The 18,995-nt window shown below is 46.8% G+C and overlaps 1 protein-coding gene, 1 long non-coding RNA gene and 1 other non-coding gene across 3 annotated transcripts in view; 1 reads left to right on the top strand and 2 right to left on the bottom strand.

Annotated features, from left to right (window-relative positions):
* Positions 1–4,845: 4,845 nt before the first annotated feature.
* TRNAG-CCC (transfer RNA glycine (anticodon CCC)) lies at positions 4,846–4,920 on the bottom strand. Its single transcript has one exon. It is a non-coding gene; the product is annotated as a tRNA-Gly (tRNA).
* Positions 4,921–6,136: 1,216 nt separating this feature from the next.
* The window catches only part of ALDH2 (aldehyde dehydrogenase 2 family member), a 27,561-nt gene continuing 14,702 nt past the window's right edge, over positions 6,137–18,995 (top strand). Inside the window, exons 1-4 of the mRNA XM_006204835.4 lie at positions 6,137–6,330; positions 15,882–15,986; positions 17,135–17,275; positions 18,383–18,462. Coding sequence (XP_006204897.2) covers positions 6,205–6,330; positions 15,882–15,986; positions 17,135–17,275; positions 18,383–18,462 — 452 coding nt within the window. The 5' untranslated portion in view covers positions 6,137–6,204. The remainder of the gene's footprint in view (positions 6,331–15,881; positions 15,987–17,134; positions 17,276–18,382; positions 18,463–18,995) is intronic.
* The window catches only part of LOC116276583 (uncharacterized), a 25,611-nt gene continuing 25,046 nt past the window's right edge, over positions 18,431–18,995 (bottom strand). The window contains exon 4 of the long non-coding RNA XR_004186060.2: positions 18,431–18,520. This is a non-coding gene — a long non-coding RNA (uncharacterized lncRNA). The remainder of the gene's footprint in view (positions 18,521–18,995) is intronic.

The raw sequence follows: 18,995 nt of genomic DNA, 5'->3' as shown, positions 1-18,995 counted from the left end.
GCATCATGTGGCCTCTGAAGTTAACCTTGCTTGTTCTGTAGTGCAGCTACAGGGATGAAAATAGAAGCCGTGCTGTGGGGCAACCTCACATCTCCCTCAGATACTCCACTGCGAAGCGGGGAGGCACTGGGGCGGGACAGTGACCACTGCCTGAAGAATGCAAGTCGGAGATGTGGCCTCCAGCAGCCCTGCATCCAGGGTCTCCCAAGCTATGAAATAATTCCACTCACCGCTGTCTGCTGCACCCGGCTCTGGGCCTGGCACTCGTCTAGGCTTGGGGCGATGTGCAGGAAAACAAACAGGTCAAGTTGCCGTTATCAAGGGGCCCATGTCTCAAGTAGGGGATGGCGGTGAGTGACTGAGACCATGTAGGTGCTGGGGTGGGTGCTGTGATAGGTACTGCTGGGGGTGCGGTGCTGGGGACTCAGAGTAGGGACTTGTTCCAGAAGAGGCATTTAAGCCAGATGTGCATGACAAGAATGGGCAAGGGTGCTTCAGAAGAAGGAGGAGCAGCTGCAGAGGCCCTGGGGCTAGCCCAGTGTGTCTGGGGTGCAGGGCAGAGAGAGTAGGATGTGGGAGGTGTTGGGTCATGTGAGGCCTCAGGGACCTTGGTCAGGAGTTTGGTGTTGATTCTAAATGTGCCAAAATGGCAAGTTTAGGTAGCACTGTGACATACTTTGATTTGAATTTTTAAAAGCTCCTTCTGCTCTCCAAAGATCACTAGGATGAAGAAGGAATAAAGGAGTATCAGAGCTGGTCAGAGTTCCCCAACATTGCAGAGAACTCCACCCACAAAATGAAACCACTCACAAAATTAAAATTAAAATTTTAAAAGAAAGAAAAGAGAAGGGAAAGTAGGGGGATGGGAGGGCAGGGCCTTAGCAAGATGTGAGCAAAGAATAAAGGAAATTTAACCTGATCCTAATCTGATTTTTTTTCCACCTTCAGCAAATAGCTGGCATTTCTGGTTGGCCAAACGTGGTAACTCATGTGGTGATGGCCCATCACTGTGTCTCTGCACTGGGAGTCAGTGTGTGGTTGTGGGTGCACGCTTGGGCGTGAACAAGCTTGGCTTGGTGATGATCATGCCTGACCAGTTTTATTCAGGGAACACTTAACATCTTGCCACCATCCCTTTTTGGCTGGGCATGCCTTATTATTAGCTTGTCTTAGGAAAGGGAATAAAGTGTGATCATAACATACTAACAATTTTTTTTTCTCACAGTAATATACTATCCTGAAGCAGTCGAACACACATTCCCCTGCTCATCTCCTGGAAAGCATCAGGGGGCTAGATTCCCATAGGGTAGAGCCCTCACTAGAGGTCCCATGACAGTCCCAGGTCCTCAGGGTTCCATCAGGGATGCCAACTCTGGCGGGGATCCCATCCCTTCCTTCCCATTTTCCCTCCTCCTCTTGTTTCCTGCAGTGACTTACAGTCTTGGCGTCCACAGTGGCTGTGCTTCCCCAAGCCCTGATTTCAGATACTGTCAGATAGTTCCAGAATAATCCTATAGAGGCTGTAAGAGGGACTGGATTCTGGGCAACCTGCCTGGGTGGGGCCCTTCTGGGACATCACTGGGAGTGATGTTGAAAGACCAGGCTCCAGAGTTCTCCACCAATATTCCCATCGTAGAGTTCCCAGTGGTTTCTAAGAGAGAGTCCCTGTCTGTCACCACCCAGGGCTTCAGAGTCCCCAGGGATGCTCTAGAGATGCCAGGGAGGTATGGCAGCTTGCCTCTCTGCAGTCACAAGGAAACCCAGGGCAAGCCCAGGGCTGAAGCATTAGTTGAACATCTCTGAGACATCTGGATAGGTATTTATACTGCCCTCCATGGTGCCACATGGCTACAGATCTCTTCCCTCCGTCAACCTCCCCGATGTATGTCAGCCTCAGAGCAGAAGGATAATCAAGGTGGCTGAACAGAGAAGTGGCTTCAGGGAATTCTCTATCATGTCAGCATTAGATAGAGAACACAGTGGTAAACAACTGTCACAGATAAACACAGACATAAAGTGTTAAGGACAGATATTAATCAGTTACCATGATATTGCAGTAGGAAAGAGGGCCTGACACGAACTGACCTCAACTTCCATTTGCACAGAGGGCAGGGAGGGGCAATGGCGGGGTTTACACAGGCAATTCCCTGCTAGATCCACAAAAAGCAGGGAGGGTGGAAGGCGCTGGTCCTCATGAAACTTACCTGGGTTTTGCTAACTGGCACTTTTAGAAGTTAGGCGCGTAGCCTCCCATGGAAACTGGGAGACAGACAGATCCATGAAACAGAGTATAGCTCAGAAATACTCAACTACTTAAAGGCATTTAGTATACAAGATGGAAAACTGGATAATCATATGCAGAAGAATGAAATTGGGCCCTATCTTTTATAGTTCACAAAAATTAACTTGAATCAACTGGAATAAAGACTTAAAAATAAGACCTGAAACCATGAAACTCCTAAAATAGGAAAAATTTTCCTTGACATTGGTCTTGGCAATGATTTTTTTGGACATGACACAAAAGGCACAAGCAACAAAATTAGTGAGTGGGACGACATCAAACTAAAAAGCTTTTGCACAGCAAAACAATCAACAAAATGAAAAGGCAACCCTACAGAAGGAAGATACTCACAAATCATACAACTGATAAAGGGTTAATATCCAAAATATATAAAGAACTTATAAAACAAATAACCCAACTAAAAAATGGGCAGAGGAACTGAGAAGACATTTTTCCAAATAAGACAAGAAATGGCCAAAGGTACACGAAAAGAGACTGAAGTCACTAAGCACCAGGGAAATGCAAATCAACACCACGAGATACCGCCTTACACCTGTTAGAATGACTATCATCAAAAAATCAAAGACAACAAGTGCTGCGGAGGATGTAGAGAAAAGACAACCCTCATATACTATTGGTGGGAATGTAAATTGGTACAGTTACTATGGAAAACAGTATGGAGGACTACTTTATGATTCATCCATCCCACTTCTGAGTCCAAAGAAATTCCAAAGAAACTAAAGAGATCTTCCAAAGAGATATTTGCACTCTTATGTTCATTGCAGCACCATTCACAGTAGCCAAGACATAGATACAACGTGTCTGCCAACAGATGAATGTATAAAGATGTGGCGCGCGTGCACACACACACACACACACACAAACAGAATACAATTCAACCAGGAGAAAAAAAATCCTTCCATTTTTAACAACATGGATGGACCTTGAAGATTTTATGCTAAGTGAGATAAGTCAGAGACAGGATAACAAATACTGTATGATCTTGGTTATATGTAGAATCTAAAAAAGGCAAACGCATAGAAACAGAGTAGAATGGTGGCTACCAGACCCTGGGGGTGGGGAAAATGGGGAGATATTGGTCCAAGGGTGCAAATTTCCAGTTATAATCTGAATAGATTCTGGAAATCTAATGTACATCACAGTGATTATAATTACAAAACTGTGTTTGTGTTATAAACTTGAAAGTTGCTAAGAGAGTAGATCTGAAATGTTCTCACCACAAAAAGAAATGGTAGTTATTTGACATGATAGAGGTATTAGTTAATGCTAGGGTGGTAATTTTTTGCATTATGTATCAAATCAACATGCTGTATACCTTAAACTTACACAGTGTTACATGTCAATTCATTTCAATAAAGTTGAAAAAAAGTACTGGAAAAATACAGAAGAAAGCTTAAAAATAATCTTAGAGTGGAAAAGCCTTTCTAGACATGACATAAAAGCCTGAAGGCATAAAAGAAAAGATTGGCAAAAAAAAAAACCCCCAAAAACCAAAAACCAAAAAACCCTCTAAAACAAAACAAAACAAAAAAACAAGGCATAGACTAAGTAAAAAGTTAAATGAGGACTGACAAGGTATTTACACCACATCTGATAGACTAAGGTTAATTGCTTTGATATACGTAAGTGCCTACAAATCAGTTTTAAAGAAACCAATGATTCCAATAGAAAAATGAGCAAGGGACACGGACAGTTTGTAGCAGAGGGAGAACACATGACTCCACATAGGCAAAGACACTCAAGCTCACTCCTGAGAAGAGAAATGCAAATTAATGCTATTTTGCAGCTACCAGATTAGGAAAGCTTTAAAAAAAATGATAAATTTGTAAAAGGTGTGAGGAAACTCAGACATGACAGGGGTCGAGGCATAAACTGATCAAATCTCTATGGAGGATAATATAGCAATAGTTACATTTAAACTGTACATATCCTCTGATTTAATAGCTTCCTTTCTATGAATTTCTCAAGGATATACATTGCAGCATTGTTTGTAATGACAAAAGATTGGAAACAACCTAAATGTCCACCCAAGAGCGCTTTCCTTGGGTGCTGTTACAGAAGATCTGTCACACACATTACTAGGTGGAAGAACGCAAGACGTCTTGCAGAAGGGGAAGTGGGGGCTGGATGCTGCCCTCAGAGAAGAGATGGAGACCCGCGCTGCAGTCTTATCTCTGCAGCTGATCTCCAAACCTACTCCTCTTTTTCCTGGGCACAGAGCCTGTTTCCAAGACTCCTTTATATGGAGGAATGGCCGTGTCACTGAATTCTAGTCAATGAAACAGGCTCAGCTTATAAAAACCTCCCCTGTGCCGTCCTCGATGATTTTTTTCTCTTTCAGCTGTCTGGAGTGGTGCTGAGCCCTAGGGTGACTGTGGGAATTAGGTTTTGACCTCAGAGTCACATAAAGAAAACAGCCCACGTCCCTGAGTTCCTGCCTGGAGGGGAATGCCCGTATGAGACTCACATGCGCAGGGACTTTCGTTTTGTTTTGTTTTAATTTTTTGTTTTTTGGGGGGAGGAGGTCATTAGGTTTATTTGTTTGTTTAAGGTAGTGGGGATTGAACCCAGGACCTTGTGCATGGGAGGCACTTACTCTACCACTGAGCTATACCTTCCCCCAGGCAGGGACCTTTTTGAGTTTAGCCACCAGAATTTTGTGGCATATCTATTTTAGCAGCTCTGTTAACTACTACGATATCCTTTTGACATCGTATTAGTTCTTCAAAGCAAAGCAAAACACACTGTCTCTGCTGGTCTCCTTCAGACCTTGGATCAACACATTTTTGCCTGGTACTTCATACTTGGGCCTTGGTCAACCTCTTTGGCTTCAGCTCCAAAGGCTGGAGCCTCAGACAGCTCCCTAGACACTCGCTACCTAGATGTGCCCCTTTCCTCTGCTTCTCTGCTGTCAAAAGACTTATTTCTGCCCAGCTCAGCAACTCCTGCCACATCTCTTCCCTCCTTCTTGGGCTTTTGCTGATACTTGTCTGACTGAAATGCACACATTTGACCCAGTATTCATCTGCCTTCCTATCCAATGTTCTCTCATTCCTCCCCCTGTCCCCCGTGCCCAGCTCCAGGATGTCTGTGGAATAAAGTACTTTGCAAGATCCTTACTTCCACCCCTGCCCTCCTGTAGTCCATTTTCCACAGAATGAGAAACCAATGAGTTTAAGATGAAAACAAGAAAGTCACTCTGCTGTGCCAAACCCCTCATCTCTAAGATCCTTCCAGCTCTGGCCCTGCTCACGTCTCACCTCAGCCCCCAACCCTCTCCCCTTTCATTAGCTGGCCTCCAGTCTTTCCCTTTCTATACACAAGCCAGGGGATCCCATCTCAAGGTCCCCTTGCTGTTCCTTCCCCCTGCAAAGCTCTCCCTTAGGCACAAACCTTGACAATTCAGGTCTCACGTGTCATTTCCTGGCCTCGGAATTTAAAAGCAGTGCCCTCTGTCTTAACCATCTCTTCACTCTATTCATTTTCTTCACGTCCCTTATCACTCTCTGAAATTATTTTAAGGTCATTCTCTTCCACTACAGTGTAAGGCCCCGGAAGTCGGGGTCAGGGTCGCTCCGGTTCAGGCCTGTACACATTTAGAGGTTCAGGGACACAGTAGGGATTCAGCCAGTGCGCGCTGAATTCGCGAGGTCTACACCCGCGGCGTGCCACGTCGGGGCTCCACTCCCCGGGAGCGCGCACTGGCAGCAGGGGCCCGAGGGGCAGCTCCGCCGGGGGCGTGGTGGAGGCGCGAGCCCGTCCCCGGGCCCCGCCCCCCCCGCGCCCGCCCATTGGCGGCAGGACCGGGGGCGGGGAGAGGCCTGGGGCATCGCGATCCCCGAGGCCTGGGACCCAGCACACGCCGTCCGCGCCCCGCCCCGCGCACCAGCTCCAGCTTCAGCATGTTGCGCAGCGCCGCGGTCGCGGCCTCCCGCTTCGGACCCCGCCTGGGCCGCCGCCTGCTGTCGGCCGCCGCCACCCAGGCCGTGCCGGCCCCCAACCAGCAGCCCGAAGTCATCTACAACCAGGTGAGGCCGCCGGCCCCGTCCCGGCCAGCGCTTCGTTCTCTGCGGGGACGGAGCCCGCTGCTGGGAAGGCCCGGGGCCCCTTTGGGCCTCAGTTTACCCACTTGGGGCCCGAGTGGTTTGCTGCAGTTGCTCTTTCTGCACACCCTCCCTTCCCTGCCTGTGAGCGGTTTGGCCCTTTCGCCACTTCTGACACCTCCGTTCCATTATCTGGCTGTGACTTTGGCCGCTTATTTGACTCCGTTTTCCAAGGCTGACTCTCGGGGTTCCATCCTTCCCTCGATCGTCCTCGGCTTTTGAGCTTCTTAATCGCCCCTATATCTGCACAGAGTCTTCATATCACCCACCCAGGGGACATGTCCATCTAAGACCCTCTTTGCAGGAACCTTTCTGTCTTCGGAGTTCTCTCCCTTATCCCTTGACTCATGCCGTCTTCCAAGGAAGGCCAAAAGGAAAAACAAGAAAAGGAGGGGTCCTTTTCAGCCAAGGTTCACCAATTCGCTAAGGGAGAGGTCAAGGCCACTCGGCGTCCAGGCGCTTCCAATGAGGAAATTGGGAAAAGGTGGGGACCTACGCCACTGAGTGCAGTCCCCAAATGGTGACGGCGCCTTCCAAAGAGCTGACTTTCTTTAATCAAAGCAAGGAATGGCCTTCCAGGATAACACCGATTACTAGTGCCTGATTTCTTGCTCAACTACGACTTGGGAATATTTTCTCTTTTGATCTTTGAGTTTGGGTAAAGTGCTGGAATTCAGAGGGGGAACTGGGCTATGAAAGTGTTCCTTTTGTTTGTGCAACAAATATAGTTCCTGCCCTTCCATTTCTGTAAAGTGGGGAGGAGGTCAGAGGGCCAGCACAGAGCCTCATAAACCCAGTGGGCTCCTATTCTCTGTGCACATCCTTTGTACCTGGCACCCATCTAAACGGTTACCTGTGTTGTCATTTCATCCTTAAAACAGCCCTGGGAGGTAGGTACCGTGCTTATCTCCATTTAACAGATGAAGAGACTGAGTTACATAGAGGTTTACTGAGTCTGAAGTAAGTGGCAAAGTTGGGGTTCACATCTAGGCTCCCAAGAGTAACTGATAACCAGAACTTCCCATGGTACTACTGATGCAACTCTGGGTGGGAATAAAGGGATCACTGCTAACCTGGGATGCTGTAGAGCCATCCCCTGGCTGACTGGTTTCTATCGGGGACCTGCTCGTCTGACCAAGAGCTTGGCTGCAGATCTACACACAGGCCATGAGTGAAGGTACATCTATGTGATTTAACGGATATTAGGGGAAAAAGACAGAATAAAACACACATGCATAACACAAGCCAAAAAGGCAGCACCTGCTGCTTCCTCGGTAGGCTACTTAACCATGCTTGGAAGACCTGAACATCAAAAAGATGTAGCAGAAATATTCTCAAGGGAAAGGCGGTAGCACTCCACGCCTTTGTAGCCACAGGACCTAATTAAGATTATGCTACTTTGTGCTCACTTGGAGGTGAGGAAACAGGTTTCAAAGGTGCACACAGTCCTGGCACATAGCACATTTAGTTTGGGAATGTAAATTGAGGGAGCAGAGTAGAATCTTTCTGAGGCTACTTTTCTTGATCAGATTTTTTTTAAGATCATAGAAGTAACCCTTGCTTATTGGGTACAAATGCAGAGAGTACATGAAACTTCCCACCTACCCCTGTGCACTCCTTCCAGGAGCACTGTTAACTGGTAGGTCTGTGGTCTTGCAGACATTTTCTTTGCATTTGTGTGTGTGTGTGTGTGTGTCTGTAAGAGAGAGAGCCCATGAGTGAGTGTGCATCAGTTTTTTTTTTTTTTAACATAAACGAGATCATAGCACTTACCGTTCTGAAGCTCTGTCTCACTGAACAAAGAGTATCTGGATTATCTTCCTATTCTTATCTTATTTATTCTTCCTAAGGGCTGCAAAGCACTCCACATGAGCATGACACTCTGCTGGAACCGGTCCCTTTTAAAGCTCCCTGGGGTCGTCTTCAGTGTTGTATTGTTGCAAACACTGTGGGCAAGAATGCCAAGACTAATCCTAAAATTCTGAGTCTCTTACCAGGGGCTCTAGGTACAAGCCAGATCATATGCCTGGACATCTCCCTGGGGGTTATTGGTCCCTTGATGTTCAATGAACTGCTCTGAAGTCTGGAGCTTCCCCAAAAGGAGTTCTTAAATAAACTTTGAAGTTGCTCTTGTAGGCCCTGGGTTTCTCTCCTGAGGGCACCTGGGGAATGCTGTATTTCAAGCTTGTTGGTTCTCTCCTTGGGGTTGGGGGCGGGGCACAGGCAATAGGGCTTCTCCTTCACACCTATATTTCCTAACCCAAAAGAGGCAGAGTTGGGTGGTCTGGCTGACCTTCCTGGGTCCTCTTGCCTCTCCTTGTCCTATGTGGAGCTGCAGGGTTGGGGGAGATCTTCTTGGCTGGCTTAGGAAGATTTCAGGACGAGTTCCACTTCCCACTCACCTGCAGGGACCTTTATGGCCGGTCTTCATGAAGATCAACATTTCTCATCCTTGGTGGGTTTTAGGGACACACCTCTGTCAAGGAAACTGATTTTCATTTTTCATTCTTTTTTTTTCTTCCCTGACTTGGAGAGTAATTAAGATCTGTAAAAGGCAACACCAAAGAAAACCCAAGGGACTGTGGTTTCAGCAGAGTAATTTCTCTGGATGAGGCGTGACTAATTCTTTTTTTAATTCTTCAACATCACCAATTCAAGTTGATTGATGATAATAACTGTTGACAAAAACAATCAATAAACAATCAGTAATAAGAATAGGAAAGAGTTTTATTTGAGCCAAACTGAGGACTAGTCTGGAAGCCCGCTTCTCAGATTACTCTGAGTTGTTGCTCCGGAGAAGCATGGCTTCCAGCACAGTTTTGTATCTTGTCAGAACAAAGAACGTTAAACAAGTCAGGGTTACATTTCTTCAAGGCTTCGGGGAAAAAAAAAAAGAACAGACCAGCACGTACATAAGGAGTCAGTATGGCCTTGGCTCCTGGGAAGGGAGTCTTATCATCAAGGGAGTAATAGCATTGGCGTCCCAGGAGGAGGAGCATTTAATTTTTATCTCTAACATGGACATACTTTACTTCTGGTCAGTTTGCCCTTTTCTTGAATAATCAAAGCAGATGTATAATGCATGTCTGAAAGGCCACAAACAGGCTATTTTAGTTAGTGTAAAATTCAAGTTAACTCATGTATAAGCCAGAATGACTTCTCTAAACAAGTATAACAAATAACAGGTTCCCTTGCTTGTTCCCTGAGTGGGGGCGAGCTGATCCCTTAAATGGGGTGATGGTGGGGGTGGATCCACCCGTCAGGCCAGAGGGGTGGCCTGGGTGGTTGGCCTACCCCCTTGGTGGTGCTGTGTGCAATCTTTTGTAATAGGTTTAGAAGGATGGGCATTAACTCTTCTCTGAATGTTTGGTAGAATTCCCCTGTAAAGCCATCTGGTCCTGTTTTTGTATCTTCCTGTTCATAATTTGCCCCAACTGGGCATGTACACAGTTAATTTTAGTCCCTTATAGTTTCTGTGTATTCTGTTGCTTGAGGAGACATTTGTCCAGGTGCAAGCACTGCAGCAAAGGGTCCCAGGTCCCAGCCTGTCTCACCCCCAGTTCCAATCAACAAAACAGACAGTAATTCCTCCTATCCATGGGAAGCTTGCATCTTGGAAGGTGGAAATAGACAAATAAGTGAAATGCGAGGAAGGCAATCAGTGTATATGGAGAAAAATGAGGCAGGAAACGGGGGATATGGAGGGTGGGGTGCAGTTACTTAATTCTGTACTTCAGCTGCTGTATCTGTAAAATGGGATAAAAATCCCATCTACATGGTATGGTTGCTGTGAGGATAAAAGAGGGTCAGTCCTTGCACAGCCCTTAACATGTGCCTGGCTTTATCTCTGTATTTACTGAAGCCTTAAATAGGAGGTAACGGTGATGCTGTTGAGCTTACAATATAGTGATGATATAACTCCATTTTATGTGGGAGCTGTTGTAGTTGTAAGTTGTTTCCTGAAGGGGTGAGCTAGGTTGCCGTAAAGTTGAATGGAAGTTTGGGATGAATTAAATTTGTGTCTCTATTTTTAGTCTCTTGATCACAAAACTCAGAAACTAAAGAGAGAACTGACCAAAAGGGAATTAAGAAAGGATCTCCCTATTTAGAATTTTCTCATTCAAACAGTAATACATCCTCAGTACAAAATGTCAAACGTTACAGAAGTGTGTTTTGAGATGGAAATACTGGAAATACACATGGGCACATAGAGATGTTCGTTGCCACATGTTAGCAAAAACCAAGAAATAAGCCAGCATGTGTTCCATGACGAAATAGATAAACAACATATGTTAACAGTTATAGGAAGGAATAATTCTTTTTTAAAAAAAATTAATTATTTACATTAAAAATTTTTTTTGAGAAGGGTAATTAGGTTTACTTATTTGTATTATTTTTAGAGGAGGTGCTGGGGATTGAACCCAGGACTTGTGTATGCTAAGCATGCACTCTACCACTTGAGCTATACAGTCCCCCACAGGAAGGAATAATTCTCTGCATGCAGTAGTTAAAGGAATTAGCTGGAGCTGTATGAATAAATGGATCTCAAAAACAATGTTTCAAGGGGATGAAATGTACACCACTCTGAGAGATGTAAACTAATTAAAACCACTACCAAAGCAAATTTCCCATTGAATGTGGATGGATAAAGCTATATGTAAATGGATAAAAATGTTTTGGAAGGAAAATGCTCCTTGGCTTGATGGCTGAGCTACACAGGGAATCTGCGTGTGGCTAATATATCAAAGGGAATTTGACTTAAATGTTTTGTTTCTTTAAAAATAAGTAACCTGTAAGCTAATATAAAAACAACAACAAAAAAGAACGTGGCAGTCCTCTGATGCCCCACCCCTGCAGACAATCACTGCTGACAGGCAGTCTATACAGAATAGGAATTTGATTCATCTTGTTTTCCTTGGGAGAGTCTTTTGTGTTAGGCTAACCAGTGGCCTGGAGTGACTATATGCCAAATGAGTCAAGTGAAATATTCCCCATGCTGATCGCACTGGTTTAATTGCTTGTTTAGGAGTTTTAAGATCCATTGTATAAACAATAGATTCAGGGAAGCCAGGGAATCTGAGGATTTCACTGGCCCCACCTTGGTTACTTCTGCTTCTATTATAAATGAACACGAATGCCATTCAGTGTCTCCTGCCTGCCTAGGACACGCTGGGAACATGCTGAGTCACAGGTGACTGGGTTATAAGAACGTTTGTGGTATTGAGGTCAAACTGAGACCAGATGTGTGTGTTGTGGACACACATGTGTCCCCTGATCCTATAATCATAATTATTGATCACTTATGATCTGTCAGGCCCTCTTTGCCTGATAACTTGTACCTACATTTTCACCTTTCATCCTACTAACAACCTAGGAACCACATCCTATCTTATAGATTATGAAACCAGAGCTCAAGATTAGTTCTGTCCATCTCTATCACATACGCCCTTAGCCACAGGCTGTGCTGCCTCGTGACCAGGCCCTGTGGTCAAACAAGGATGTAGATTTTTATGAGACAACTGGATTGAATATTTGAAATCAGATGCGAGGAGCCGAGTTTGTGTTCACATTTGTATTCCCAGCACCAAGACTGGAATATAATCACTGCTCAGTAAATATTTATTGAAGACATGAATAGTTGTCCTGTATGAAACTGTGTTTACAATTTTGTTCTCTAGTAGCAAGCCACTGGAATCCAGTAGTTCCACTCCAAAGGGCGTCTTTGCAAAGAATATGGGAGTTAACATGAACAGGTTTGTGGGTACATGCAGGGAGTGATAAAATGGACCAGAAGAATGGATTATAGCGAGATAGAGATTGCCAAACCATAAGCCCATTGGCACATTGACAAATTGAAACAGTGCCTGCCTGGGAAACAGTCCACAGGAGAGTTTTCCCTCCCATCTTGGAAGTGGTGGAAGTCCAGGAACTGGGACCAAAGGCCCTGGGGGATGAGGAGGGGAGGGGAGGGGAAGGCTGGCGTCAGGTGCCATAAGTCTCCAGCAAGTCTAGGGGAAGTGGCTGCCCTTGGCTTTAACCCCAAACTAACCCTGAGGTTTCTAGATGATTGTATGAAGAAGTGTGAATGTGTGTGGCATTCCGTGTTTATCTTGAGCATTTCTCCTTAGGACTGTGTGATATGAAAGACAGCATCTGTTTTCTCTTAGACATAAATCGCCCAACTGCTACTGAAAAAGCCAGTGCCAGCAGGAGTCACCCCAGGATAGAAAACCACATTTGCTCACTCACTCTTGGGGAAAATGACATACTCCAGGGATGTAAATTTCCTTGGTAACAGATTCCTAATTCTTTCATCCATCCAAGTTTGAAAATAAAATTTTTCTAGAATGTGTCCTGCCTCTGTAAATTGGAGCTATTGGTATTTAACCTTTTTTGGTGACCTCAGGCAGTTTATGACTATCCATTGCCATGAGGTGGCGGTGGCACCAGAATATCGCTCTGTCCTTGCCTTGGTTAGGACTCCTCCCCAGGGTCCTCCAGTCCTTCTCCCAGCTCTGCTGTCCCTGCCCCGGTTTCTAAGCCACCCTCCCCCACACCAAGTTTCTGTTTGCAGTTCCTAATCCTCAGGGGCCTGGAAAAAAGATATCTGAGGCAGCCGAGGATCATGTTATCCTCCAGTTCAGCAATTCTAATTTTCATATGGTAATCTGCCCCAAGTGCAGAGATGCGCGTCAAGGATGTTTGCTGCAGCAGCCGCGTCAGGAATACAGGCAGACCTCGTCTTACTGCACTTCGCAGATACTGCGTGTTTCTGGTTTTTTTTTTTTACAAATTGAAGGTTTGTGGCAACCCTGCATTGAGCAAGCCTGTCAGCTCCATTTTTCTAACAGCACTTGCTCACTTCCTGTCTTTGTATCACATTTTGGTAATTCAGTATTTCAACTCCTCCTGTCAGTTAGAAGGGAGGATGAATTGTTGAAAATTCAACAGTGGAGAGTGACTCAGCAAATCCAGGGCATTGAGAGGCAGATAGGTGCCAGGGAGTGGCCTTAGATCAGGGGCACAGCGTGGGCCCTGCCCAGGGAGGAAGGGGTGAGGACTGGGGAGTTTAACCAGATTGGCCCACTTTGCCACTTCATATCTGATCTTTGCAAATAATGAAAACTTATTCCGGATGAACTAATTTAGTATGTTGCTGTGCAGGCATCTGGAGTGATGTTGTGATTGTAGTGGTGAGACCCACTGTGTGTAGGGTCCTGGCTTTGGAGCTTTACATTCCTCATTGAATTTAATCCTCACATCAGCCCCCAGATATATTATTCCCAGGGGCTGATGAAGCATCTGGATATGAGAGGACTGGCCCAAGGTCACAGCTTGTGAGGGGTAGAGCCAGGATTCGAATCCACGTCTGTCTGGCTTAGAGGCTGGTGCTTTTTACAGCACCCATAATAAAAAGTCAAAATCAGACTTGCAATAGGGCAGTAAGTACACCATGAGGATGGAGACTAGGAAACAAGAGTTCTGACCTCCTTGAAGGCAGACTTGGGCTCTGACTGGAGGCTGGAGTTGGGGGAAGAACTGGGCAATGAGTACAGGCCTTGGAGTTCTGATGACATGGGTTTAAATCTGAGCTCTGCCCTCACTGCTGTGTGATCTTGATCAAGTAGCTTGACTGTTCTGTGCCTCAGTGTCCCTCACTGTGGAGAGGATGAAGCTCACCTAGGTTTGCTGTGAGGTTTAAATGGGAATAAGCCAGGTGCAGAAAGCTCCTGGTACCAGGGCTGCCACATAATGAGTAGCTAGCAACAGTCATTCACCATTTCCATGGCATGCAGGTGGGCAGGACATCCTTCCTCGTGGGACCGGGTGAACCATCCTGGTCAGCTAGGGGGAAGGGGTTGGAGGGAACAGTACAGGACCAGCCAGGCTCACCCCCCACCCACCAGGGCCTGCCTCCCTCTGGAGCTCCCTGACCTCTGGCTTCTAGTGCTTCAGTGAAGCTGCTGGGTGTGGGACTGTGAGACCTGAGCCTGCACTCGGGGTGACAGTGGGAACAGATGTTCAGAATGGTCACAGAGAGTGTGCCAGACCCTCCTCCTGCTCCTAAGGTCATCAGGAGGTGAGGCCGAGTCTCAGAGAGGGGAGTGCGTGCACAGGGTAGGGCTGAGTCCAGCATGAACTCGGTCCACCTGGCTTCCAGCCTGAACTCTTTCTGCGACACCCTTCCCTCCACTGGAAATGACCTGCTAGCTGCTTCCCCCTGAGCTGAGGGCATCACAGGACCCGCCCTCCTCTCTGACCCCATCTCCTAGCACTTCCTTCTGGTTCGCCAGTAATTCTAGCTGCCTGTTTTTTTTTCTCAGATACACCACTTGTTCCTGCCCCAGAGCCATTGCACTTGCTGTTCCTGCTGCCTGGACTCATCCTCCTTTTCTTCTGGTGGCTGGCTCCTTTTCATCAGTCGGGGCTCAAGTCAAATGCCTGCTCCTCCGAGAAGCCCTCCCTGACCACCCCAGCTTGAGTTCTCTCTCCTCCCCATTTTAATACTCTCTCTGGATCCTGTTTTTCCCCTTTGTACTTAAAACTGCAATCTGAGGTTGCCTTGTGTACTTGATTGCTTATTTATTTGTGCCCACCAGAACATCAGCTCCACGAGAGAAAGGTCCTTACTGAGTTTGGTTCCCATGGTGTCCTCAGCCCTAGAATGGTGCCGGTGCATCACAGGTGTTCACGAAGTATTTACTGAGTGGATGAAAGAATAACCTAACCGGGTTCTCACAACAACCCTCACAGTAGTGAGGCAGAGGACAGGGGGTTGCTCATTCTTTGCAGCTCCTCCCAAGCAGAGGAGTCGCCTCTCCTCCCTGTGAGTCTGGACTGGGCCTGTGACTCACACTCATCAATGGAATTTGGTGGCAGAAATGAGGCCATGTGATTTCTAAAGCTAGTTCTTAAGAAGCCTTTCGGCTTCTGCCTGGTGTCTTGGAACACTCTGGGGAAGCCAGCTGTCTCGTGGGAGGCCCGACTAGCCTGCGTCTGCCATAATGTCAGGAAGCCCAAGCTGCCAGGCGGTGCCGGACCGATGAGTGAAGAAGCCATCTCGCACCTGCAGCCCCAGGTGCCCTTGCTCTGCAACCACATGAGCAAGCCTTGCCCACCTGAGCCCAATCACTGGACACAACTTTGAGAGAGAATGATAAAACACTTTAAGCCACCAGATTTTGAGGTGACGTTACACAGCAATAGATACAGATAAATGATAATGTAGGAACGTACTCTTCATTTTTCAGGTCAAAGAAACCAAGGCATTGGAGGGTCAAGTGACTTACCCACAGCACTTGGCAGACTGGGTGCTCCAGCTCAAACTGTCTCCACGCCTGTGCTTTTAACTTACAGGCCACATCCCTCTGAAGCTAATTCGCATTTGTACTTTCTGATTTTTTTTCTTTTAACATCACTGGTGGTAGTATCAGGAGGAGCGCTGGTCCTGAGGACTTTCTTCCTTCTCGTTGCAGATCTTCATAAACAATGAGTGGCATGACGCCATCAGCAAGAAGACCTTCCCCACGGTCAATCCATCCACCGGGGATGTCATCTGTCACGTAGCTGAAGGGGACAAGGTGAGAACTGGTGACTTAACCTCGGGGCAGGGCTGAGCCGGTTGGAGATGGGCAAGGATGGTTTCATTTTTTAACTTTATGTGTTTTTGTATGGCTGAAACCTTACCATGTGTGTATTACTTCCGTAACTAAAAAAATGCCAATTAAAATTTTTGAGTAAGTAAAGCCACAGAAACTCTTCCTTGTAGACAAAGGTGCTAGATTGTACCTGGGTTCAAGAAATCATACAGTTGTGGAATTGTAGGCTTGAAATTGAATTTGAGAACATCTAATCCAGTCTCTCCTTTCCAGACCTGGAAGTTGAAGGTCAGAGAAAGGAAGTGCACAGCTAGATGGAAATCTTGTTGAGTAGAACTGGGGTCTCCTGAGATCTAGCTCTGGTGTCTGTCTTGTATTTTGTTTTAATTACGTACACTCATAGTAATATAAAAACAGTAATATTAATTTTAAAATTTAAAAATTGGACTTTCAGTAAAAAATATTTTTTAAAATACAGAAAGCATTAAAAATAATTCAAGAATGCCTCCTGCCCTCTGCTTTAAGACAGTCTTCTATATGCACATTTAAGGTCTTACTCCCTTTCCTAAAAGAAAATGTGACTACTTTTTTGGCTCACAGGATAGTCTGATGGTAAATGTATTTAGTATTAATGAAAACCATGCTCCCCACCTCCTGAGACACATCTCCCTATATGGAAAATGCTAGCTGTGTTGATTTTATTGCTTCCTCAAGAAGAGGGAAGCTGGTTAAACCTGCCTTTGCAGGAGACTGCCAGTGGTCTTAGCAGGCATGGTTCATTCACTAGGCTTGCTTTGAAAGGAGGAAGGGAAAAACAGCCAGTTCTAAGCACTCACCCCTGACTGCCTCTCCTTGCAAAACTCTTGGGGCAATTTTGAATTGGAAATCCAGGAAAGAAAACTGTCAGGATCCTCACTCCCACTGTGACTCCTGGGAGGGAGAGAAACCCTACCGCTTAATTCTGAAGCTGGTCAAACAGGGCCCTTTGAGGTTGGGAGGGACTGTCTGGGGCATTTCCCACATGGGCACTGACTGAAGCCCCTGTGGGGTGCGTTTGGCAGCGGGGCAGGAGGTATCTGGAGGCAGTTACTGCTGAGAGGGCCTGAGTTGCCTTGGTGGGTGTTTTCCAGGAAGACGTGGACAGGGCAGTGAAGGCTGCCCGGGCTGCATTCCAGCTGGGCTCGCCTTGGCGCCGCATGGATGCGTCCAACAGGGGCCGGCTGCTGAACCGCCTGGCCGATCTGATTGAGCGGGACCGGAGCTACCTGGCAGTGAGTTCTCAGCCCCCTCCCCTCTCATCCCACAAGGTGAATGGGCTCAGAGCATCCTGTGGACAGCCAGGAAAGGGCTGCATTGCTGACAAGTAACTGGTTAGAATGGCAGAGGCTGGACACCTTTGGGGTACCCCCCTACACCAACCTGGGGAGCCTCTTAGTGTCTCCTTTGATGCAGTGAGTTTGGCTAAGAAAGGAGGCGATTCAGGGGCTAAGGGGACCATGATGGGGAAGCCTTCCCAGGATAAAGACCCTCAGGGATGGACACCTCTCCCAGACCCCCTTTGTGTGGTGGGCCTTCTCTCTGGCTGCAAGCAGCGGAAGAAACCAGGAGGCAGTACCCTTTCCTCTCCCAATCCATACTGCACACAGCAGCCAGAGCGAACCTTCTAGAAGGCAGATTATACCATGGCACTCTGCTCTTCACCCTTCCATGACATCCCGTATCCTGAGGGTAAAGTCCCCCCTCCACATGGTCTACTAGGCCTTGCCTGGGCTGGCTCCATCTCCCAACTCATGCTGGGCGGTGGCCCCCCCCCCACAGCTCTGCTCACCAGCTCTCCCTCAGCTTCTTCACTGCCAAGCTTTGGGCCTTTGCACATGCTGTTTCCTCTGCCCAGGGTGCTCTTCCCTTCGTCAGCATTTGTACCTCCACCTTTGCCTGGGTCCTCCCACATATCCTTCAGGTTTTAGCCTACAGGGTGCTTCTCACGCTGGAGCTTCTCCGATTGGGTTGGGCACTTTCTAGCATCCTGAACACTTGTGACTAACAGTCGTGTCATTATTTGCTGGCTTTCTGCTCTATAAGCTCCATGATCTGTCTCTGTATTCCCAGCACCTAGATCTGACATGGAGCAAAAGCTCGAAAAACTGTGTTTGTGAAAAGATTGAATGAAGTTGGTACATCCTTCTCGCATCCCCCTTCTCATGCTCCCTGCCATTGAAGAGGGAGGGGCAACGGCCCAGAAAGGCTGGGAAGTCCAGCATAAAGTTAGCCACCAGCCCTTCTCAGTCTGTGCTGAGCCCCAGTGCTGTTCATCTCCCCATTTGCTCTAATTCTTTCCTGTGTCCGCCTGTCTGCATCACCTTGTTCTCTTTTCTCAGGCCTTGGAGACCCTGGACAATGGCAAGCCCTATGTCATCTCCTACCTGGTGGATTTGGACATGGTCCTCAAATGTCTCCGGTACGGGCTCAGGCTTCCTCTTCTTTGTTCCGGCTGTGCCAAAGGGGGGAGCGTGTTGCTGGGGAGGGTAGAAGCAGAATAATGTAGAAGGATCGTAGGAGTTGGAGAAATGTGCTCTAAGTTAGACTCTATCTCATGGGAATAATCCCTCAGTACCCAAACTGTAATTAGTCATACATACATGTTTTCTCTTCTTTTTTTAAAAAATTTTTTGGGGGAGGTTTGTTTGCAGGGGGAGGTAATTAGGTTTGTTTATTTTTAATGGAGGCACTGGGGATTGAACCCAGGACCTCGTGCATGCTAAGCACACGCGCTACCCCTGAGCTATACCCTCCCCCTTTTGTCTTTCTTCTTGAGTCATTTTTGGTAATTTATGTGTTACTTGGGAATTTGCCCCTTTCATCTAGTGTTTCTAATTTGTTGTCTTCCACTGCACATAGTAGTATAATCCTTTTTATCTCTGTGAGGTCGGTTGTAATGTCTCCGTGTCTGTTTTGATTTTAGTTATTTGTGTGTTCTCCCTAATATTCTTA

This window comes from Vicugna pacos, chromosome 32 (assembly GCF_048564905.1).
Source record: "Vicugna pacos chromosome 32, VicPac4, whole genome shotgun sequence".
Lineage (NCBI taxonomy): Eukaryota > Metazoa > Chordata > Mammalia > Artiodactyla > Camelidae > Vicugna > Vicugna pacos.
Note: the sequence above shows the minus strand (reverse complement) of the source record. Positions and strands in the feature narration are given on the sequence as shown.